The sequence below is a fragment of the Pangasianodon hypophthalmus genome, chromosome 22 (genome assembly GCF_027358585.1).
Source record: "Pangasianodon hypophthalmus isolate fPanHyp1 chromosome 22, fPanHyp1.pri, whole genome shotgun sequence".
Lineage (NCBI taxonomy): Eukaryota > Metazoa > Chordata > Actinopteri > Siluriformes > Pangasiidae > Pangasianodon > Pangasianodon hypophthalmus.
This window is the reverse complement of record NC_069731.1, coordinates 15224299-15248632: the sequence shown is the minus strand read 5'-3', so window position 1 is coordinate 15248632 and position 24334 is coordinate 15224299. Positions and strand designations below refer to the sequence as shown.

Here is a 24334-nt window from a genome sequence, read left to right as displayed (position 1 = left end):
TTATTTTTTTTTACTTTCTTTAGTCATCAACGTTGCATTTTATATTTTATTTGTATAACTTTCTTATAACTTTCTTTACATAACTCATATGAAAGTAGACACTCAGGGCTTTAAGAATTTGCAGTCTTTAATAAGTATTTTTTATCCTAGCATACAAGGTTTAAATGTTATAATTTTATTGTGGCAGTTGTATAAGGTGTTTTACTGTCAAAAAAAGCCTTAGATGTGCTTCCGTTTTAACTCTGTACCAATGTTATTGTGGAGGTGTGAATTTTTTGCCCAGCAGGCTCACAACCCTCCCATTTCCCCTTTCTCAGTTCCTAAACACAGAGTCACGATACTCTACGTACAGAAACCCAACAGTGTCCTGACTAGTCTTATAACAGACTAGTGGCGATAAAATAATTCTTTTGTTTATACTGATTGAAAATGTCTGATAAGTCGATTTCAACCAGTGTACTGCTAGAAAGGGTTAAACTAAGTGTATTTCTTATCTAAGTGTTAATTGTCTTTATTTCTTTTTCATTTTTTAACTTTGCTTCTTTAAACTATAACATTCTTTCTCTGCACAGTCAGATTAATGTCTCTGTTGTGGCTGTGTCTGAATCCTAATGCACTTCCATATAGCTTTTTAACCACTAAAATCATGATACACCCTAATATTCCCGCACTTAGAGGTACTCTTAAACCACATTCCTGCAGGAACACAGACCCCAGTGCATATCAGCTAATGCTAATACTAACAGGTTTACTCTAAGTAGCACTCACCACTGCTCTAAGCAGTACCCACTCATGTGTAATGAAATGTGGGACAGTAGAAGATCTTTGTAAAGAAATTACACACATTATCTCCTTTAAAAGGGTCTACTCTGGACAGTAGTGCGGTTGTAAAAAGCACTCAGTTGTTTCTGCATCTGCATCCTTCACAGGATTTGAGATTTCTTATATTTTAGTACATGTAGTGCTGATATTATTGAGACACTTGTATTAGGTGGAAGTAAGAAATCACGAAATGTGCTCATTATAAAGCTGGAAAGCTTATGGAGGAACATTTTTAGTCAATTATTTCAAGGCTAGGGCAGCACAGTGGTGCAGTGAATAGTATTGTGAATAGTGTTGCTGCCTCATAGCTCTGGCTTTGGATACAATCTGTGTGGAGTTTCTGTGCATGTTCTCTTTGGGTCCCTGTGGGTTTCCTCTGGGTTCTCCAATTTCCTCCCACGTCCCAAAAACATGGTAGTTGGTGGACTGTGTATGATAAATTGCTCTAAGTGTGAATGAATGTGTAAATAAGTGTATGCATGGTGAATTCCTGCCTCGCACCTAGAGTCCTCTAGCTCCGGATCCAGGATAAAGCAGTTATTGAAGATTAATGATTGCATTAGTATAACAAGGCTGCTGGGTGAACATAGAGCAGACTGAGACTGGAAGGTTTTTTGCACTTGGTGAAATATACTTGGAGTCTATTTTTGCCATGAGCGATGTGCCACCAGAAACTTACAGAACACAGTGTGACTCACCACTCGTGAAAACAAAACAGTGGAGGAATGTCCCACTTTGCTGGTTGTGACTCAGTGCCTCAGGGCTAAAACACACTGAACTTTTTGAATTGCAGGAGAGAGGGTCAGTCTTATTGTGAAGGTTACAACAAGCTCTGCCTCCAATAGTTATTAGGCTGTAGAAAAGAATGGACTTTTAATCAGAAAATAAACTTATCCATGGTTCCTCCAGCAGAAATGTGCATACAGTTCCTGAGTTTCTAAAAAAGGTCCTGCATTGGAAACATGCCTTAATTTACATTATTCCTGCAATGGAAACATAGTCACATAGCACAAATCAGACTCTCTCTCTCTCTCTCTCTCCTCTCTCTCTCTCTGTAGTCATGTTTTTATATCTTGGTGGGGACCAAATGTCCACACAAGGATAAAATATCTCAATAATACCAGTTCTGAGAACATTTGGCTGGTCCCCATGAGAAATATTAAATTGGCCAAAAGGTTTCCTTTCAGGTACTGAAGTTATGGTTAGGGTTAGATTTAGGTGTAGGCATAGCATATGGGCAAAAGTTTTTGGACACCTGATCATCACACCCATATGTGCTTCTTCCCCAAACTGTTGCCACAAAGTTGAAAGCACTCAGTTGTAGAGTATGTCTTTGTTTGCTGTAGCATTACAGTTTCCTTCACTGGAACTAAAGGGTCCAAACCTGTTCCAGCGTGACAATGCCCCTGTGCAAAAAGTAAAGTCCATGGTTTGCCAAGGTTCGAGAGGAAGAACTCGAGTGTCCTGCACAGAGCCCTGACCTCAACCCCACTGAACACCTTTGAGATGAACTGGAATGCCGATTGCACCCCAGACCTCCTCACCCAACATCAGTGCCTGACCTCACTAATGCTCTTGTGGCTGAATGAGCACAAATCCCCACAGCCATGCTCAAAAATCTAATGGAAGGCCTTCCCAGAAGAGTGGAGGTTATTATAACACCAAAATTGGACTAAATCTGGAATGGGATGTTCAAAAAGCACATGTTCTTGTGTCCACAAACTTTTGGCTATATACTATAGATTCAGTCTGAAATGTAATCACAATTCTAAACCAATGCTCTGTATACTAAGAATGTAACCATGATAAATATCAAAAATACTTCTGGCTAGATGACAATAAGTTAACATACAATTGTAACATATTCCACCTTGCCTGAAGGGACTACACAATAACAATGCAATGCATAAATATTTCAACTTATCCTAAGAAATCACAATTTGTTGTTGAACTTAACCTTAACCAAACCTGAAATTTTGTTGCATGCCTCCTTTAGTGGAATTGAATTTCACCACAGGAAATCAATCATTAATGTAGGGGCATCATACTTGGCAAAAATCAATATTTGCAAAGAAAAACTATTACATCAGATATTTTACCCGCAGCCATATCACCCACTGAGAGTCAGACAGAATGTAATAATGTAAAAATAATAACGTAATCATCCACTACACGACTCCAAAAACTATAAAAAAAAATTAATTAATATGGTTCAGGTGGGTGTTATTATACTTAGTATACAAAAACACAATGCATACAGATAAGACAGACATTACGTATCTTCAGCTGTGTAAACAAGAAGCATTTAAACAAATCCTTATCCACGGCTTAAAAAACAAAGCAATACTTTAATAGAAATAGAAAATTGAAAAATAGAAAATCCAATCATTTATTGCTGCTCCTAAACCTCTGGCAGGTTTAATAGTTTGATCAGAGGTTAGTTTTGAATATACTAGTCCTTCATTATTAAGGATGAGGCAGGAAGTGAAGTAGGAAGTGATTTTACAAGTATGGATCTAATACACACTGATCAATAAGGGCATTGAGGTGCTCGAGGCTTTTATGGGCCAGAAAATCACAGAACTGTGTGTAATAATAAATAATGCTATGGCCACTGGGATAGTATAGTTTTATAACACTTAAAATTGATACTCTTTTCTTTCTTTCTCTCTGCAGATCTTGGCCATCATCTCCATCCTCTTTATCATCCTTTCCACCATCGCCTTGTCCCTAAACACTCTACCTGAGCTCCAGGTGATAGATGAGCTTGGTCATGCAAATGATAACCCTCAGCTGGCACACATCGAGGCCGTATGCATCGCCTGGTTCACCATGGAGTACCTGCTGCGCTTCCTATCTTCACCCAACAAGTGGAAATTCTTCAAAGGACCTCTAAATGTAATCGACTTTTTAGCCATCTTACCTTACTACGTTACTATATTTCTGACCGAGTCAAACAAGAGCGTGCTGCAGTTCCAGAACGTGCGGCGCGTGGTGCAGATTTTCCGCATCATGAGAATCTTAAGGATCCTTAAGCTGGCAAGACATTCAACTGGACTCCAGTCGCTTGGCTTTACGCTGAGGCGGAGCTACAATGAGCTTGGCCTGCTCATACTGTTTTTAGCAATGGGAATTATGATATTCTCAAGCTTGGTGTTTTTTGCAGAGAAAGATGAAGACGCAACAAAATTCACAAGTATACCAGCTTCATTTTGGTGGGCCACTATCACTATGACGACCGTTGGATATGGAGATATCTATCCACAGACACTGCTTGGTAAAATAGTAGGTGGGCTTTGCTGCATCGCAGGAGTGTTGGTGATCGCGTTACCAATTCCCATCATTGTCAACAACTTCTCAGAGTTCTACAAGGAGCAAAAGCGTCAGGAGAAAGCCATCAAGAGACGAGAGGCCTTAGAGCGAGCGAAGAGGAACGGCAGCATTGTCTCGATGAACCTGAAAGACGCCTTTGCCAGGAGCATGGAGTTAATGGACATCGTGGTGGAGAGTGAAGACAAACCTTCCTTCGATAATCACCTGTCTCCAAGCAGGTGGGGAACTCCGAAGCGTGCTTCCTCGGATGCCAGTTTAAGACCATTTGATAGAAAGATTGGATCACGGGAGTGTTTTAAAAGCTCAAGCCCACAGCATCTTAACGTTCAAAAACTAGAAGAAATGTACAACCAGATGAGCAAGGCACGATCGTTATCAGATCTTGACAAAAATCAGAATGCTGCCGGGCCAAAGCAGGAAGGACAGAATGCTAAATCTGATCGACAACGGAATAGACCTGTTTCAGATGTACCACAGATGGCGAGCATTGACAGCTTTGCAAGCTGCACTGCTGAACTCAGAGAAGGCAACCAGTTGATCCCTCCTTCTAACACAGCAGCTCAGCTTGAGCAAAGTCAGACTGAAGTGCCTCCAATTTGGGACAAGAACTCTCCATCAGATAAGTCCCAAGTCATTCCAGAAGAGGGTGAACAGTGTGATTACAGGTCTGAAAAACAAGTTAGCCAAGTAGCATCCAAAGAAGATGATGAGTGCTTTGAGGAGAACACCACAAGTTTGGTGGAAAGTGATAATCCAGTTGAGACAATATTGGACACGTTCCAAATTAGTCCTGAACAGATAACCCAGTTTGATGCACCTAGTGGTCACTTAACATATAAGGAAGATGAAGAGTGTACTGTGGACAACACCACATTTTTAATTCAAAGCACTAACCCAGACATGACAGTAAATTTTCTAGAAAGTACAGATGACGCTCCTTTGACGCCTCCAAGCACTTTCTCTGCTCAGGATCTCAGCATCAGTCTTCTGGAAGACGACGACTCACCGGAGCAAGAGTGCTCTCCACTTTTTCCTGAATCAGTAACGCTAGCTAGAATCCCAGAACAAGGACTAGTCCTTTCTCCAAAGCTTCCGGTCGAAGATTTCCATCCAAATGAGACTTTATCACTCCTTGAGGAACATAAGCGAGCATCCATGGAGGAGGACATTGCTGGCACTTCGGTTCCTTCACCCAAATTTACTGCACAAAACTGCACTCAGGACGGAGTAGGTGACAATGCAGAGGGAAAAACCGAAAGCAACCAAAGTGGACACAAAGTAGAGAATCACATGTTTACGCCAGAGATTCATCTCATGCCGGGAGAGGGGGATATTTCGCAAACTAGCATGTGAAACACTGGAAGATGAAAAAAGAGGCATGGAGGTGTTACGAAAGATATTTTTGCATGGCATGAAAATGAAAAGGTCATTATATTTGTGGCATTGTCTGCAGGAAATATTAAACCAGTCTTCATGGAAAAAGAACGTATTTATCTAAAAAAAAAATCACGATCCTGCTGATTCAAGAAAGTGCAGAGGGACGGAAAGAGCATGCATTTAAAACTTATGTTTACGGTGCTTAGTCTGCTGAAAGCGCTTCACTGTAAATACACTGAGGACTGAATGATGCACATAGTCACAGAGGACAAAAGAAATTCAAATCCAACTTATTTATTTAAATACCGTGCTTCAAAGACTGAAAGGTTGCAAAACAGCAACATACTGAAACATATCATTACACAGTAATGCAATGTGTACCATGACAGAGCTGTCTGATTTTTTGTTTTTTTGAAGAGTATAGTCTGTGATGTCAACAACATTTTGACTGGTAATTTGCAATTTGAGTTAATTTCAGATTTAATGACCAGAAATTAACTGTCACACTGGTTCATAAATATTTATATGAGCACATTTTCTTACTTAGCCAGCTAGCTAGTTTTGGATATTAATGAATGTTATGCTACCACACCAGGCAGCTAGCTTAAGTCAGCTTTTGAATGTGTATAATGATAATGTTTGACAGACAATTTTTAGCAAGAAACGCTAAACGTCAGCATGATACAGTGGCAATGTAACTCGAAGTCTTTACATCTCACGCGTTCTCATTTTCCATTCATTTATGCTAGCTAGCTTTTCTAGATATAGCAGCTAGCATAACAGTGAGCAGCTAGTAGAAATTCTTTAGTATACAGATGGCTACTTTTAATTAGTTTTGATAACCAATCCTTTATGTCTTGACAAGAGGTCTGAATCTAAACTCACTCACTGTCCACTTTATTAGGAACACCTGTACACCTGCACATTCATGCAACTATCCATTCCACCAATCATACAGCACCAGCGCAATGCATAACATCGCACAGATCCAGGTCTTCCCATCAAACATCAGAATGGGGAAAAATGTGATCTGAGTGACTTTGACCATGGCATGGTTGTTGGTGCCAGTTGGATTGGTTGAGTATTTTAGAAACTGCTGATCTCCTGGGATTTTCACACACAACAGTCTCTAGAGGTTACACAGAATGGTGCAGAAAAAAAAAAAGTAGGTCTGTGCACAGAGATCGGGGAGAATGGCCAGACTGGTTCGAACTGACAGAAAGGCTACGTTAACTACTCTTTACAACCATGATGAGCAGAAAAGTATCTCAGAATACACAACATGCTGAACCTTGAGGTGGGCTGAGGCTTACTGAAACTGGACAGCTGAAGATTTGAACAACATGGGTTGTTTTTTCCCAATCTTCAACTGTTCAGTTTGGGCGAGTTTGTGTCCACTGTAGCCTCAGAGTCCTGTTCTTGGCTGACAGGAGTGTAACCTGATATGGCCTTCTGCTGTTGTAGCCCATCGACGTGTTGTGTGTTTTGAGATGCTTTCCTGCTCACCACAGTTGGAAAGAGTGATAATTTGACTTACCAGTTTTGATTTATCTCTGATCTCTCTAATCAACACATGATTTCCATCTTTAGAGATACTGCTCACTGGATGTTTTTCGTTTTTCACGCCATTCTGTGTAAATTCTAGAGACAGTTGCGTGTGAAAATCCCAGGAGATTAACAGTTTCTGAAATGGTCAAACCCACCTGTTTGGCAACAACAACCATGTCATGGTCAAAGTCACCGAGAACACATTTTTTTTCTTATTCTGATATTTAATGTGAACATTAACTAATGCTCTTGATCTGTATCTGCATGAATTTATGCATTCCGCTGCAGCATCATGATGGGGTAATTGCATGAATATGCAGGTGTACAGGTGTTCCTATTAAAGTCTGTTAGTGTATGTTCTGGTCATTAAATCTTATTTTTATTTCATCATTATTAGTATTATTATTATTAATAATAATAATAATAATAAACATTAGGACCAAAAAGCCATATTTTAAAATTAAAATTTTAAATATTCAACTCCATTTTCAACATAGAATTACACAGAATTATGCTTCCAAAAATTGTTGCATTTCTAAATTACACTCACGCCACTTTTCTATCGACAGGCCGGAGCTGGTTGTGGTTCAGTTCTCCAATGAACCTGTTTAAGAAGCAGGCTATGTTTGAGAGCCAAGCCATGCCATCATTTCATGTGGTTGTTCTTTGATTTGTTTGAACATTTCTTAATTTTATTGTCTACACAGCAAACAGATATTGCCATAGCTGACGAGCTCTCACACAACCATACAGACAGCTACATGCTTCGATTGTTTATATTCATTATGATTCAGTTAGCATTAGCATTAGCAGTGTAGCTCCCCCTCAATTTGTTAATTGCCAGTAAAGTGTTTCTTCCTCAGACCACAAATTGTGACACTGATTTCACTCTGTTTCAAACGTAATATTCACGTAATCATCTTGTATTCATGTATAATTTCATGCAAACAACTTTGTTGTCATGGCAACTAAATGTCCTCCAATCCGTCGGTTCTTCTGTTCCAGTCTGTGGTTCAATGCTGTTTTCAATGCACACTTGTTGACTTCCCCTAGTGATTTGCAGTTAGTCAGACCCACGTCACACGAGGTTCTAGCGTGCTAAATAGTGGAGGAAAATCATTTTAAGCTCTTGTTTACAGCTTCATTCAACAGCGCCATTTTGAAGACTGGTGCAAGGTCTTCTGGGTAAATTGTGTTCCTGATGTCTACAGTGATGTCATTTGGATCCCTCATCTAATTCTCTTCTAAACAACTTCACACAAGCTAACAAATTAATGGAATTTTAAAACAGCCAAAAGGGGAAGTGGACAAAAAGTGCGTTAAAAAGAGAATTGGAACGCTCCAGCACCGTATCGATGGAAACATCTTGTTTTTGTTTTATTTTTTAGTGTAATCATCATCACCATGTGGATTAAAATGATTTCATTTGAATCTAACCCCAGATTACTTTAGAAATTTCATTTTCTATTGTGTCATGTTGCCTTTATTCAAATGTTGCTGTATGTCATATGTATTTTCATCATGTTTAATTGAACTTTAAAACTCATATTTTTTGAGGCTTGTGTAAAAAGAAAGATGAATTTTAAAAGGTTTTTAGTGAATGGAGGGAAAGTGCAATACTGTCATACTGCAAATCTATGCAGGCCAAGAAAAAAAACTGCACTTTATTTTACAGTTTAATGTACAGGCTGATAAATACACGTGTATTTTACAAATATATATCTTTACTATTTAAAAAAAACAGTGTTACTACAGGTCAAAAATAAGATTTTACATCAGTGTGACTCAGATATAAATTATCTTCAAATCAGCAAATATGGGCCTTTTTATTCATGTAAAAATAAAGTTAAAAGGTGAGAATGATCTAAAACGGCCACAGGCGAAGTATTTTATGTTTTTGTGAACGAACACTGTCGATACTTCTATTTTTTCTAAACCGTTTTCCTGGTTGAAATGACGCTCGCCTGTTCGTAAATAAATCACATTATTTATGGAAAGGCTAATCATTTTTTTGTTCATACAGCACTGTACAGAAAAAAAAACCAAACTACTTTTTATAGGAAAAAATCAGGTCTTTCAGTGAGAGATAATAAGAAATAATCTATGAGTTCTCAGGTTTTCTACAAAACAAACGTACAACTAGTGTGTGTTTTTCCTTATTTACAGATAATGATGTCATTTAGGTCGCTTGTTAAAAAGGTACGTGTTTATGTCTTGGCAGAGAGGGAAACATTAAAACATAAGGCCATAGACATCATAATCATGACACATGGAAATATATTAATTTTGAATATTCACTATTAATGTATATCATAAATATTTATCAGTACATCCCATGGAAACACTTTAACTCTTTAATATTCGTAATTACAGTATATTATGTATGAATATTCATCTCCTTGGGTGGACAAACCATCATGTTATTAGGTCATGCACCAGGCAAGTGAAAGCACCAGTCCCGTGTTTTGCTTGCCCGGAAACATAATATTTTTAAAACGTATTTTGTTCTTTGCATTTTGGAAACATGAAAACGCATTTTGGATCACTAAAAACAAAGCTTTTCGAAAACACTCTTCAAGCTGGAGAAATTTTACAACTCTCTCTTTCACTGTTTTCTGTGTGGATGAGAAAACCACGTTTTTTTTTTTTGTTGTTGTTGTTGTTTTTAAAACACTGAATCAACCTGCGCATATGTTATGACTGTGCTAGGATGGAAATTTAAAAGCTGCGCATTCAAAATATGTAGTGAGCAGGACTTTATCTTGCTTGAATTCATTGTTTCCACATACCTCTGTATATGCCTTCCATGTATTTCATCCACGCACGCTAAATAAAATGCGCAGTAAAAAAAAACATTAACCAGATCACGTGTCGGCCGATGAGTGTGGTGCAGCAGGTGGTTGAGATTACGCATCGAGGTGCATCACGCCACTGTGAAGCGCGTTACGTTTAAACATAGCTACATAACCAAAAGAAAACTCACAAAGCTTTCTGAAAGTGAATAACAAGTAGGATGTTTTTCTTTTTCTGGTTGTTAAACCTGGATAACTATGAATAACAACTAAAACATGAAATCTATTTGTGCTAGCCACCCAGGTTAATGATTTGATCGCGCCTGACGTATGGTTACAGGTTAAAGCCGAGCTCCTCCACATCCCTGGTCCCAGTGTAAGCCCTGTTAACACTCCCATTCACGTTAGTTACTAAACATTTATTTATAGTAAAAAAAAATTTAAATCGCAGCGCTAGTTCTGATAATTAGGAAAATACCTTCTCCGAGAATGATACATCCAAAACATCCTTTTTTTTTAAAATAAATGACCAGCTTTCCTTATGGAACACACTTCAACTCACTGCCCAAAATGCCGCCTACCTAGGCCGCCTCCTTCCAAGGGGAAAGCAAGCACAGGGGTAGTTATTGTCTTTTGAAGCGTACATGATATATAACTAATTATTGGTACACGCCTCAATATAACCTCTTAATAATAATTCGTATAAGATTTACGAGTGAATGCAAATGTTAGCGCGCCCTTAGGACAAATAATGTATATTGACCAGATGTTCCTTCATTATCAAGTAGCAAAAAATGTTCAGATAGTGTATGTTAAGGTATTAATAGTGAGCAGAAATGATAGCTGCTCAAAAATCTCCCTTTCTAAATGTGATACTAACATTTTTTTGCCTCTAACATTTGTAGGAGCAGGTTTTGGATCATCACATATGGATTCACACACTGTTTTGATGGTCCCTATAAAGTGACCATCTATTGTGTGCATAACAATAATGTATGCTAATCATCTGGCCTAATAACATAACCTTATTATCTGTGCTTCCGTAGCATAACACTAACGCTATATCAGATACAGTTATCGTGATATATCATTCATACTGACATATCGTCACAATCCTATTTTAAATATGTAGTAATAGTAAGTGTGGCGGTTTGGGATGTAGCCACATGGCGTTACCAAGTTAACCAGGAAAGTTACATTGTGAATGCTTTGCACGTACTCTTATATAGTAGGGTGGAATTTGGGACGCAGCCCAGGACCTGAAAACAATGCTGATGTGTGACGTTATTATCTTTACTGCTATAGTGCAACTGTTTCATTATCACGGTATAAAAATGATATTATCTCAGCCCTGTATTGTATCACTGTGCCATTTCAAACACTGAGCATTTCATTTCCTAATCCTATTTTATTTCTGATTTCATTAACTGTACCTTCTTTTGATGTTTTTTACGAGAGAAAACTAAAGAAAGAGCTCACTGTGATACTGTAACGTTCTCTTCAAAATTTTATTTTCCAAAATGAGATGACACGTCTTTCAAAGCGTTCAACTCTTAATGTAAAAACTCCTCCCGTTTTTACGATTTCTTAGGATTAAGAGAATAGCAGATAACCAGGGATCTGTGAGCTAATGCATGTTTTTTCATCACTTATTTATTTTGTGAAACTCTTAAGCCATGATGATAAATGTGTGTTTTTATTTTGCATTGAAAGAAATGTTGGTCTGTGTAGAATCCTTTTCTTATTGGTTCTGCCTCTTTTTGGGATTGGTGTTGATTTGTTTGGGTGAAGCGTTTGCTGTAGACAGTCCATGTCTCTGCACACATCAGCATGTTGGACTCATGATCACTTTGTTATGGTATGTGTGTGTCGACGTTTCTGTACGTTAGAGAGCGGTGTTCCTTGTTACGTCTGTCCTAAGCATATGCAGAATAAAGAATAAATATGTATATAACTCACTGTGCTGTGCTCTGTGTGTGTGTGTGTGTGTGTGTGTGTGTGTGTGTGTGTGTGTGTGTGTGTGTGTGTGGGTGTGTCCTCCTGCTTATCCCTCTATTGGGAAAAAAAATCTTATATTGCATTATATCACTTCCGATGACTTAAAAATAAAAATTTTCAAAATGTTTATTTTAATTTTTAGGGGTATTTTTGGGGATTATGTTGCCATATGGAAACACTGTACAACAATTCAAAACAGGCCATTTGACGCAGAAGGTACACTTTGCATTTGGAGTGTTTAACTCTGTGTAACGAGGGTTTTTGCAATTCTCTTCATGAGTGTCTACTAAAACTGATTCTGTCTCACTTCCTGCCATTAAAACTGACTCTTCCTCACTTCCTGCCAGGTAGAATAAATAGAATAAAAATGAAATAATATATAAATTAGAATAGGAATTATATATAAATTAGAAGTGGAATAATAAATAAAATAAAAATGAAATAATACATAATAAAAGTGGAAAAATATTTTTGTAAAATAAAAGTTAAATAATATATTATATACACATGGAATAATAATGCATAACAAAAGTGGAATAATCTTTTTTTTTAAAGTGAAATAATATATACATTAAAATTCGAATAGTATATATATACATAACATAAAGGTGGAATAATACAAATAATACATAATACAAACTATAATATAATAGCAATGTTTCGTAGTATAAAAGATTTTTATTTGTAATTTAGTCCTCTAATATTACTCCACTTCAAAGCGGGTCACTTTGACCGGAACTGAACCGAAGAGGGTTAAGATACACTATATTGCCAAAAGTATTAGCACACCCCTCTAAATCATTGAATTCAGGTGTTCCACTAACTTCCATGGCCACGGGTGTATAAAATCAAGCACCTAGGCATGCAGACTGCTTCTACAAACATTTGTGAAAGAATGGGTCGCTCTCAGGAGCTCAGTGAATTCAAGCGTGGTACCGTGATAGGTTGCCACCTGTGCAGTAAGTCCATTCTTGAAATTTCCTCACTACTAAATATTCCACGGTCAACTGTTAGTGGTATTATAACAAAGTGGAAGCAATTGGGAGCAACAGCAACTCAGCCACGAAGTGGTAGGCCATGTAAAATCACAGAGCGGGGTCAGCACATGCTGAGGCACACAGTGCGCAGAAGTCGCCAACTTTCTGCAGAGTCAATAGCTGCAGACCTCCAAACTTCATGTGACCTTCAGATTAGCTCAAGAACAGTGCGTAGAGAGCTTCATGGAATGGGTTTCCATGGCCGAGCAGCTGCATCCAAGCCTTACATTACCAAGTGCAATGCAAAGCGTCGGATGCAGTGGTGTAAAGCACGCCGCCACCGGACTCTAGAGCAGTGGAGACGCGTTCTCTGGAGTGGTGAATCACGCTTCTCTGTCTGGCAATCTGATGGACGAGTCTGGGTTTGGAGGTTGCCAGGAGAACGGTACTTGCCTGACTGCATTGTGCCAAGTGTAAAGTTTGGTGGAGGTGGGATTATGGTGTGGGGTTGTTTTTCAGGGGTTGGGCTTGGCCCCTTAGTTCCAGTGAAAGGAACTCTTAATGCTTCAGCATACCAAGACATTTTGGACAATTCCATGCTCCCAACCTTGTGGGAACAGTTTGGAGCGGGCCCCTTCCTCTTCCAACATGACTGTGCACCAGTGCACAAAGCAAGGTCCATAAAGACATGGTTGAGCGAGTTTGGTGTGGAGGAACTTGACTGGCCTACACAGGGTCCTGACCTGAACCCGATAGAACACCTTTGGGATGAATTAGAGCGGAGACTGAGAGCCAGGCCTTCTCGTCCAACATCAGTGCCTGACCTCACAAATGCGTTTCTAGAAGAATGGTCAAAAATTCCCATAAACACACTCCTAAACCTTGTGGAAAGCCTTCCCAGAAAAGTTGAAGCTGTTATAGCTGCTAAGGGTGGGCCAACTCCATATTAAACCCTACGGGTTAAGAATGGGATGTCATTAAAGTTCATGTGCATGTAAAGGCAGACGTCCCAAAACTTCTGGCAATATAGTGTATGGTTTGGGACGCAGCCTTCCGAGGCAGAAGTGCGTCACGGCGTTGCCTAGATACCAGCGGTGATCACTGCCACCTGGTGGCCATTTGGACTAACAGTTTTTATCTCGATGACAAAAATCGTAGAAATAATAATAATAATAATAATAATAATAATAATAATAATAATAATAAAATCGTTTAGAGGTAATTAAACTATTCGTTTTTATAAAACAATTTATAAAATCCCGTTTGATTATTATTATTATTATTATTATTATTATTATTGAATTTATTTATTTAAAAAGAGTGCAATAGTTATGGCTCTATTTTAATTTTAACATAGTAAAGTTTTTCCCACATAAACCAAATTATCTAAAATATATTGTTAAAGGTGCATTAGGTAAGATTTGTGGAAAAATAGGTCTCTAATGGGTAAATTTGTGGCGCTGAATAATATTATGACTTTTTTTTCACTCATTGACCCCGCCCACATTTCCACCCACGTACCCAAACTTTTTGTGGTTTAACTGGAGTTACCATTAGCAAATACTGTCCTGACATCACTTTCAAGCGCTCTCAAAACATTCAACTGCTTGAAAGCCAAGTTACAACTCTATAAACATGCAACTTCTCTTCGTAATGATTTATGAGGATGCGAAGGGGCGTGTCTAGAAAATGACTGACAAGAGGCCAATCCCAATACAAACAAATGACAGGTTTCCAAACTGTTTTTTTTTTTTTTAATTATTATTATTATTGTTAGAATTTCTACATAATTTCTACATAATTTGTACAAGAAATCAAAAATATTGACTATTGCACCTTTACCTGTGTTTGTTATTCATTGTATAGTCCAGTTGGTGGCAGTAAGCGCATCTAAAAAGACGAAGAAGAAGAAGAAAAAGAAGCAGCAGCAGCAGCAGAAGAAGAAGAAGAAGAAGACTTTCGTTCATTTGAGTTTATTTTCTCAGTTTCACACACACACACACACACACACACACAGAAACTGAACCTGCACTGCTTGTTGTTCCTGCCGTAGGAACCTGTACACGGCTCTCATTATGGAAAACCAGGCGGTTATATCCAGCACAACAGTCGCTAAAGTGAACATTTGTGAGGTAGAAAGTGTTGCTAAGTCGTGGATGATTGACTTCAGCTTCCTGACATTGTGTCGCTACTACAGAGAGCAAAACGCTGAGAAGTTTAGCAAAACTTTAAAAGTGTTTGAAGGTAAGTCTAAATTAGCTAAGCTAGCTTCTGTTTGTTTACTAGTGCAGCTTTTTCCGCTTCCTCCTGCGCTGTCATTGGTCAGGTGATTTGCTCCTCTTTGCTAAGATTGGCGGATTCGTGGTGCGTAGGAACTCCTAGCCAATCACATTGCAGGAGGCGGGACTTACTGGTACAGAGCGGGAAAATAAACAATTCTGTTTAGATCAATTTAAACGTCTTCAGATGAAGCACATAACATTAAACTCTTAATTGATTGATTAATTAATTAATTAATTTCATTTATTTGTAAGTCTCCACAAATAAAAACCCATCTTTAGTCTTAAATAACAATCATACAGCAATATATTGTGGGTTAATTTAATTACAGTTTACAGTCAGTATATGGGAATTAAAACGCCAAATATTAACTTCTGTTGTGCTTTTGATGCCTAAAATTTGATTTATTTGTTAAAAATTGTAATAATTAGCAGCATATTGCTCCTACATATATAAGAAAAAGCCAAACAGGCTTCAGGACATGTCATTAAAAGAAACTCCACCCTGAACAACTTGCATATTATTATTAATTAAAATGTAATCTTCAGCTGCATCCCAGATTTACTTTGTAATGAAATTCCACCTTGACTTTTTTTTTTTTTTTTTTTTTTAAACTTCCTTCATTGCTATGTTGGTCTATTTTCACTTTGCTAACCGTTACCCACAATGCCATTTGACTGCCTAATGAAAGTGGTGCCATCTCTACCTAAAGAGAGCGATGCAGCAGCGCTTTAATCCTTTAATCTGTCCGGCTCTCTCACTCTCTCACCTCCTCATCTGTGTTTTAAAAATAAAAAAAAATAAAAAAAATAAATAAAAAAAAAAACAGATCAGCTTCCAAAATCAGCTAATGTTTGCGCTCTCGACAAAAAAGGTTTTGTCCCCGAATCTCACGTTAAAGATTATTTGTGTCTGCCTAGTGTGTTTATTTTCTCTGTATATGTTTAACTGTGGGGGTTAGTACTGTTGCCTCACACCTCCGGGGTTGGGAGTTCGAGTCTCACTTTCACTCTGTGTGTGCGGCGTTTGCATGTTCTCCCTGTGTTTGGGATTTTCCTCCGGGTACTCGGTTTCCTCCCTCAGTCCAAAGACATGTATTATAGGCTGACTGGCATTTCCAAATTGTCCGTAGTGTGTGTATGTGTGACTGTGCCCTGCGATGGGTTGGCACCCCGTCCAGGGTGTCCCCCACCTTGTGCATAGCTGCATTGCATTCTTCGAACCCAATGTTGGCAGTTTCTTCTACCTCTACATGGGATTTCTTTAACATTGCTGGAAAATAGTGAGTGAGAAAAGAAACTCGTGCTCTTATATTTTTAACAGCAAAACCTGGCTGTTATCTCTTACATTTGAGATTGTTGAACTTTTTCTCCTATTAAACTCCATTATAACCGGGCTAGTGATGTCACCTGGTGATGTCAGCACAGCACAACCACTATCTCCTCACAGGGATAACGAAAATACAGCACCAACCCAGAATTGATCACCAGAATCATTAAATGTGTCCAAATATTTCAATATAAACACAGTTTCAGGCTGGACTTTTATACTTTTTTTATGGACTGTTATATGTTTATTATGTATTTACAGTATATCATGCACCTGATTGATAATGTATAGTAATATTTACACCAGACTGATTTGTCCCTGCTGTTTATGTAGAAGTAAAACGTTGTTTGTATTTCTCCAGCGATGATCGATGATGAGTACCAGCTTCAGGACAATCAGCAAACGAAGAGAACCATCTGCTGCTTGCTCTCCAGAATTATGGACGGCAAAAACTTGGGTGACTTTTTATTCTCCACCTTATCACTTCTACCTGACTGCCAGGGTAAAACCTCCAGTGTAGAACGGACGTGCACATGTCTGTAAAAGCACATAAAATATCACTAGGTGTGTGCAATTTAGAAACAAAACCACAGCTTATTCACTCATTCACTGTTTAGTGACTTTTGCAGCACAGTATAGAATATCCGACACATGTAAAGTAAAAACCCCAGTGTTAAATGTCCTGCCTAGTTTTATGTTTTGGCTGCACGGCTAAAAAGTAGTAGCTAATGTAATGTAATAACAATGTGCATGCTACAAGTTAAACACATTAAATACAGACCTTTAAATGTTCGCACTCTCGACGAAAACGTTTGTCAACACTTCAGCTGTGAGCTGCGGTGTTATGTTTAGTCCCTGAATCTCACTTTACAGATATTAGTTGTGTCTGTTTAATGTGTTTAATCTCTCTTTATATGTTTAACCCTGAGTTTAGACTCGAAGCAGTTGACGATAGTACTGTGACTCGCCAGTATCTCTATCGCGATGAATATTAAAGGTGCATTGGGTGCATACGATTTTTTATAATTTTTTTTCTCTCCCCTCCTGTCTTCAAGTATAGGTCTCTAACGGTTAGGTGGGTTTGACATTTCAATGATTCCCACCCATGTTCACAAAGCTCCGCCCCCAGGATCTATGGTGGCCTGAAGAGTGTCCATAAAATGACTGAGAGTAGGCGGATCCAAAACAAACAAGCATTCCGGACCGGAAGTCTTTTACAAACGGGTTTTCTCAGCGACGTAATACACTTTTGCTAAGGCAAAGACTTAATCCATTGTTGTTTTTTTTTTATCATGTTCTGCATATCTTCTAGGATATTTGTACAAGTAAGGGATCGGCAAGTGCAAAAAAAAATCGGCAAGTGCACCTTTAAGTTGGATGATTTAAATGTCTGTCAGAGAACATGCAATCTGCAGCTTTAAAATCTACAGCAATAAATCTTGTCATATCTCATAATATGTATATCGTTTTAGCTTAATTTTTGAATGTTAATAGTGTATGTTGTCTGATTGTGGAGCAGAGAAACAAAAGATCTTTGTCTGTTGCATCTTAGCTTATGTTGTCCATGCACAGTAAACAGCTACAGCCCTGAATGTGTTCTCTCACAAAACATCACCGGGGCTTAAATTAAGAAAGGGAAATCAGGTCTGCCTCGCTATACAAAAATTCAGTAAGTATCTCCACTGCTGTTCAGCACAGAAGCACATGCATGTGTTGTTGAAATAAGGTTTCATTTTTATAACGAGCCTAGTTACAGCTAATAGCTTAAGTACATTAAGTACATATATATTTACTCAGGGAAAAAAAACGGACTAAATACTAATGCCAGCGACTAACAGTAACAGGTGACTTTTTTTTATTTATTTATTGTTTTTCCTGTAATGATGAACCCTATATCTGGTCACGCCTCCTTGTTTTGCCCCTCAGCGTCACTGCAGCCTACACCCCTTCAACTCCACGAGCAGTAATATTGTCAAACGATGGCAGTGTTTTGTCAGCGTTTCCACATACATGCATGTTCCTGATTCCAAAAAGATCATGTGTCATCCATGCTCGCTAATTAATTCAGAAAAATAGTGCTTCCATCTGTCATGTGTGTAGTGCAGCAGGTGGTGAGGTTCACGCGATAGTTCTAGCATCGTGTTTCAACATACGAACAAAATGAAAAGCTTTCGTTTGCAAATGTTAGAAAGGATCGTCTGGTTGTTAACTGAGGAAACGAGTCTTTCAAAGTCTTAAATTAGATTATTCACATCAGTAATTAAGTAATGTAAGAGTTAACTATTCAGTAATTTGTGTGTCTGTGTGTGTGTTTGTGTGTGTCTGTGTTTTCAGATGCGCATTATGACCTGAATAACAAAGTGACTCCTCTGATGTCGGCTCTCTCGGTGTGGGACTGTCTAAAGGACACCGCAAACGACGCTGCACTATACGACAACATAAAGAACCTGTTATTTATTCAGGTCAGGATTCAGCACTATGCAGTGTTTACACCATTTTCTTCATTCAGATAACGGTGGTGTGTGAGGCACCATGCACACACACACACACACCCACACACACATATATGCACATACACATCTCCATGAGTGGAGATGATAACTGCCATAAAGCACTGCTCAACATCTCAAGCGCCTCCATTTTGTTTTAATTCCATTGAACAGGCAAATAAAGCTGCAATAAGGTGTGTGTTTTGTCTGTGTTGTTTTACTCCAGTGTGTTGGTGTGTGTTTGGAGAAAGGAAATGCTCAGCTCGCAGCACACACACTGCAGTGGCTGGAGAAAGAGAGTGATTTACCGGAGGTAATTTCTTCTTAATTACACTTCAGTGTTGTTAACAGAAAGCAGATAATAAGCTGATCAGCTGTTCAGGGCTGATGTTCAGATTTTACACTGACAACGTAGCGCTCTGTCTCAAATCACACTTTGTGCACTACGTGACTCCACTATGCACTATGAGTATCTAGTACCGGGATGTTGATATTGCAGTAATGTCCTGATGTCATAGTGGGCGTTACAGAAGCTGACCAATCAGCAGCTTCGTGTAAACTCACACTCACTGGAGTTATAATAACATATAACATAACATATAACTTCTTTCTTTCTTTCCTTTCTCTCTCTCTCTCTCTCTGTCTTTTTCTTGTCATTTCTTCTTTCTTACACTTTTGCTCTTTCATTTCTTTCTTTCTTATTATTCTTATTTTTTTCTATTTCTTTTATATTTTCTTTCTTTCTTTCTTTCTTTCTGTTTTGGATTTAATCTTTTTCTTTCTTTTTTCTCTCTTTTTCTTTTATTTAGTTTCATCTTTAATTTGTTTTTTGCTTTGCTTTTCTTACACTTTCTACACTTTCCTTTTTTCTTATATTCTTTCTGGCTTTTTTTTCGATTTTATCTTCCTTTTGTTTGTTTTCTTCTTTCTCTCTTTTTTCTGTTTCTCTTCTTTCTTTCTTTCTTTCTCGATTGTTATCCTTATTCTTCTTTCTCCCATCTTTCTTTCACTTTTCTTATGCTCGCTCTTTTTTCTTTCTTGTTCCTTTCTTTTTTATTCCTTTTTTCTGTATTTATCTATCTATTTATTTATTTATTTATTTATTTGTCTATAAATAAATAAATAAACCTTCTGTCTCTGTTTTTTCTTCTTTTTATGCATCTTCTTCTAATTATTATTATTATTATTATTATTAATATTCACAGAAACTGCAGAGGAAACTGTCTACTGTTGTGTCTAAGAAGGATGTGTACGATCAGCTCCTAACGAGGTTCTCCTTTAATCACCTAATGAAGAGTGTGAACTCATTCTTGGACGCATTCCTTGAGAAACATCCTTCTGACTTTTTATTTAAGGTATTAAATGTGATCTGGAGATTCTCTTTACCTTGCTCCCACCTGTAGGAGGTTTGTATGCTAATGGCTCTTACCTCAGTTTGAAATATGTCTACATGAGAGTGAGGAGACGTCCTCTCTTATAGGCTGCCTTAAAAGTGGTTCAGGTTCGTCAGGAGAGACCCGCGCAGGCCGACGTGGATCAGAACAGTGAGGACCCAGAACCAGACAGTCCTGTAAAGTAGGATACATTCTCAAAAAAGTTGCTTTTTAGTCCTAGTAAAAGTACAGTGAGAAAAGCGCTATGGCAGTGGGCAATAGTCAATAATATCACAATACTTGAAGATATTTTTACAACACAGCGTATTTTAAGTAACTAGTGAGGAGGTGAAAATCAGCATAATTTTGGACTTGAATTCAGAAAATCTTATTAATGCTTCATATTATAACCATTTATTCCAGGAAAATGTCAGCTTCAGTCACCAAATTGTTAAACTGAAACCATTCTTTGGGCAAAAATGGTTTGAAGAAGCAGTGAAATACATTTGAGCAATGTGTATAACTAGTTGAAATTGTGTTCTTTTCTGCTTTGTATTAAGGCCTGAGACAAATGTTGTTTCGTCAGAGCTTAATCTGAGGTGAGTGTTCAGTTATATTCAAGTTTGATTGTAAAACATTATTAAAACCATTGGCTTTAAATGCAGGACTGTGTGCAACCTCCCATGTTCAGTAACGCTCTTATTATGTTGTTTCTCACAGACCCAAAAAGAAGCTCTTCTCTACTAAAACTGTTCATCCCTGGAAACCCGAAAGCACAAAGAAACTGCCGTGTCTTCCTCACCGAACAGCCAAATTGAGTACAAACTTGCATTTTCATCCACCTGTTGTTTATGTGAATGGTGACATAACAAGTGTGTGATGGTAGTTTTAGTCCCTGCAAGTTATATGATTTAAAGTCGATCAAGTCGAGCTTTACATTAGTTAGTCTTCTTATATGTAAATTTACTCACACTTAGGAGCACGAGTAGGATACGAACGTTTTTCTGAAATTACAGGATTTTCACAAATTTCTTGTGTATGATTTACGAATAAATCCATAGTCTAAAAATAGTCAAAAGAGAGAAAGCGAAAGAAAAGCTTATATAGACCCACATCTATAATAATTTCAGTGATGCTGTTTGCTCTCCTGCACCAGTCAGCGCAGCTGCGTTCCAACAGCATGATCGATCCTGTTGAGGTAGAACTCCAAATTCTACCACTGAGCTAGAAACTGGAGTTGAGGTAGAAACTGGGCAGCTCACTTCCCCCTCCCTCTGCCGAAAATGCCAGGTGGTGAAAGTAAAACCCTGTATATACATATAGTACAGTTTCTATCTCATGCAAGTGGTTTGTGAAACGCCTATATGAAAAATGTAAAATCGGTTAAAAAAAAAAAAATGTAAATGTTTTGACCGGGGAGAGAGAGAGAAAGGCCCATATGGCCATGTTCTTAAATGCTGAAGTTTTGAATTTTTATTTTGCACTCTGTACAGAAGTATCCAGAAGGAGTTGTAAAGTGCCATCACCACCACAGCAAAACACCATCTCCAGATACAGAACCAAGAAGGTAAGGGTTTATATACTCAGCGTATATACTCAATCCTGCTGAGATTACAGGTATCTGTTCTAATGGAGGAAAAGATATGAGTGTGATTATTATATAAACATTACAGAGGTTTCACACATACACTATATTACCAAAAGTATTCGGTCACCTGTCTTGACTCACATATGAACTTAAGTGCCATCCCATTCCTAACCCATAGGGTTCAATATGATGTCGGTCCACCTTTTGCAGCTATTACAGCTTCAACTCTTCTGGGAAGGCTGTCCACAAGGTTGAGGAGTGTGTTTATAGGAATTTTTGACCATTCTTCCAAAAGCGCATTGGTGAGGTCACACACTGATGTTGGTCGAGAAGGCCTGGCTCTCAGTCTCCGCTCTAATTCATCCCAAAGGTGTTCTATCGGGTTCAGGTCAGGACTCTGTGCAGGCCAGTCAAGTTCATCCACACCAGACTCATCCATGTCTTTATGGACCTTGCTTTGTGCACTGGTGCACAGTCATGTTGGAAGAGGAAGGGGCCCGCTCCAAACTGTTCCCACAAGGTTGGGAGCATGGAATTGTCCAAAATGTTTTGGTATCCTGAAGCATTCAAAGTTCCTTTCACTGGAACTAAGGGGCCAAGCCCAACTCCTGAAAAACAACCCCACACCATAATTCCTCCTCCACCAAATTTCACACTCGGCAAAATGCAGTCCGAAATGTACCGTTCTCCTGGCAACCTCCAAACCCAGACTCGTCCATCAGATTGCCAGATGGAAAAGCGTGATTCATCACTCCAGAGAACGCGTCTCCACTGCTCTAGAGTCCAGTGGCGGTGTGCTTTACACCACTGCATCCGACGCTTTGCATTGCACTTGGTGATGTGTGGCTTGGATGCAGCTGCTCGGCCATGGAAACCCATTCCATGAAGCTCTCTGCGTACTGTACTTGGGCTAATCTGAAGGTCACATGAAGTTTAGAGCTCTGTAGCAATTGACTGTGAAGAAAGTCGACGACCTCTTTGCACTATGCGCTTCAGCATCCGCTGACCCCTCTCCGTCAGTTTACGTGGCCTACCACTTCGTGGCTGAGCTGCTGTTGTTCCCAAACTCTTCCATTTTGTTATGATAAAGCTGACAGTTGACTGTGGAATATTTAGGAGCGAGGAAATTTCACGACTGGATTTGTTGCACAGGTGGCATCCTATGACAGTTCCACGCTGGAATTCACTGAGCTCCTGAGAGCGGCCCATTCTTTCACAAATGTTCGTAAAAACAGTCTGCATGCCTAAGTGCTTGATTTTATACACCTGTGGCCAGGCCAAGTGATTAGGACACCTGATTCTGATCATTTGGATGGGTGACCGAATACTTTTGGTAATATAGTGTATGGTATATATACTATTTTGCGTCCTCTGCAGAAGTGGCTCAGCGAAGAGGACCAGCACCTGAAGGCAGGAGTGAAGAAGCACGGTGAGGGGAAATGGTCCAAAATCCTGGAGGAGTTTGATTTCAGAGATCGGACCAGCGTCATGCTGAAGGACAGGTGGAGGACGTTAAAGAAACACGGAAAGGTTTGAAACCGTGAACACAGAGCCCTAAATGTATACGTTTTTCTGTAATACTGATGCTTTAATGATCCTGTAATGATGCTGTGCCATCTCCAGATTCTTTCATTTCAAAATTTATTATTAGATGAAATAAAACTCCAAATAAAAAAGTGAGTTGCATTTTAAGGTGCCTCAATGTGGACACTTTTGTCTGCATCTCTACAGAATTGTACATATTTTTTTTTACTGTTTAATATGAGCGGGTGTAAATAATGTTTGTACTGTTCTTTTTTTTTTTATTATTATATATAAGCATGCAAAAGTGAATGTTGAAGCTTACAATGTACCAGAAATAATATTCCACAAAAATGCTCCAAATAAACGGGAGTGGATGAACATGTGTCTCTAACCTAACTGAATTGAAAATCTATGAAAGTAAATGCATTATGTAGCTTTCTGATGCAGTCAGTGAGAACACCATACCTGGAACACCCTAGCAACCACCTGGAATACCATAACAACACACTAGCAAAACCCTAGAAACCACCTGGAATATCATAGTAACTGCCTAGCAACAACTTTGTAAGCACTATGGATACCAGAACAACTGCCTAGCAACACCCCTAGCAACCACCTGGAATATCATAGCAAAACCCTAGTAGCACCCTTTTTTGTAGTTCTGAAAAATAAAGACTGCCTTATGCAATAAGGCTGCATATTAAATATGCACATATCTCAAACAGAATTGAAGTTTGGTGAAAAGAGAAAAGGGAACGCCTCACCTGGAACACCATAGCAACCACCTAGCAGCACCCTAGCAAATACCTGGGATACAATAGGAACTGCCTGGCAACATCACAGCAACCACCTATCATAACCCTATCAACCACCTGGAATACCATAGCAGCACAGAAGCAAAACC

General features: G+C 38.6%; 2 protein-coding genes across 3 annotated transcripts in view; both read left to right on the top strand.

Moving 5' to 3' along the window:
* The window catches only part of kcnb2b (potassium voltage-gated channel subfamily B member 2b), a 108153-nt gene extending 96357 nt beyond the window's left edge, over positions 1-11796 (top strand). The window contains exon 3 of the mRNA XM_026937904.3: positions 3499-11796. Coding sequence (XP_026793705.2) covers positions 3499-5508 — 2010 coding nt within the window. The 3' untranslated portion in view covers positions 5509-11796. The remainder of the gene's footprint in view (positions 1-3498) is intronic.
* A 2952-nt stretch (positions 11797-14748) lies between these two features.
* Positions 14749-23808, top strand: terf1 (telomeric repeat binding factor (NIMA-interacting) 1). 2 transcript variants are annotated; one of them, XM_034297847.2, is made up of 10 exons: positions 14749-15091; positions 16818-16913; positions 18791-18918; positions 19172-19258; positions 20151-20300; positions 20426-20520; positions 20879-20917; positions 21039-21136; positions 21815-21885; positions 23284-23808. In XM_034297847.2, the coding sequence occupies exons 1-10, from the start codon at positions 14923-14925 to the stop codon at positions 23440-23442; spliced, it is 1092 nt and encodes a 363-aa protein (XP_034153738.1). In that variant the 5' UTR covers positions 14749-14922; the 3' UTR covers positions 23443-23808. The 2 variants fall into 2 exon arrangements, with proteins under 2 accessions (XP_034153738.1, XP_026793622.1); XM_026937821.3 differs by having other exon boundaries at positions 14750-15091; positions 21812-21885.
* Positions 23809-24334: the final 526 nt, after the last annotated feature.

Bases quoted from the DNA above. Each gene is read 5' to 3' on its own strand.
- terf1 (XM_026937821.3), top strand. From the start codon at position 14,923: ATGGAAAACCAGGCGGTTATATCCAGCACAACAGTCGCTAAAGTGAAC. The intron at 20,521-20,878 runs GTAGGATACATT...CTTTGTATTAAG, and splicing joins GAACCAGACAGTCCTGTAAA to GCCTGAGACAAATGTTGTTT. The intron at 20,918-21,038 runs GTGAGTGTTCAG...TGTTTCTCACAG, and splicing joins TCGTCAGAGCTTAATCTGAG to ACCCAAAAAGAAGCTCTTCT.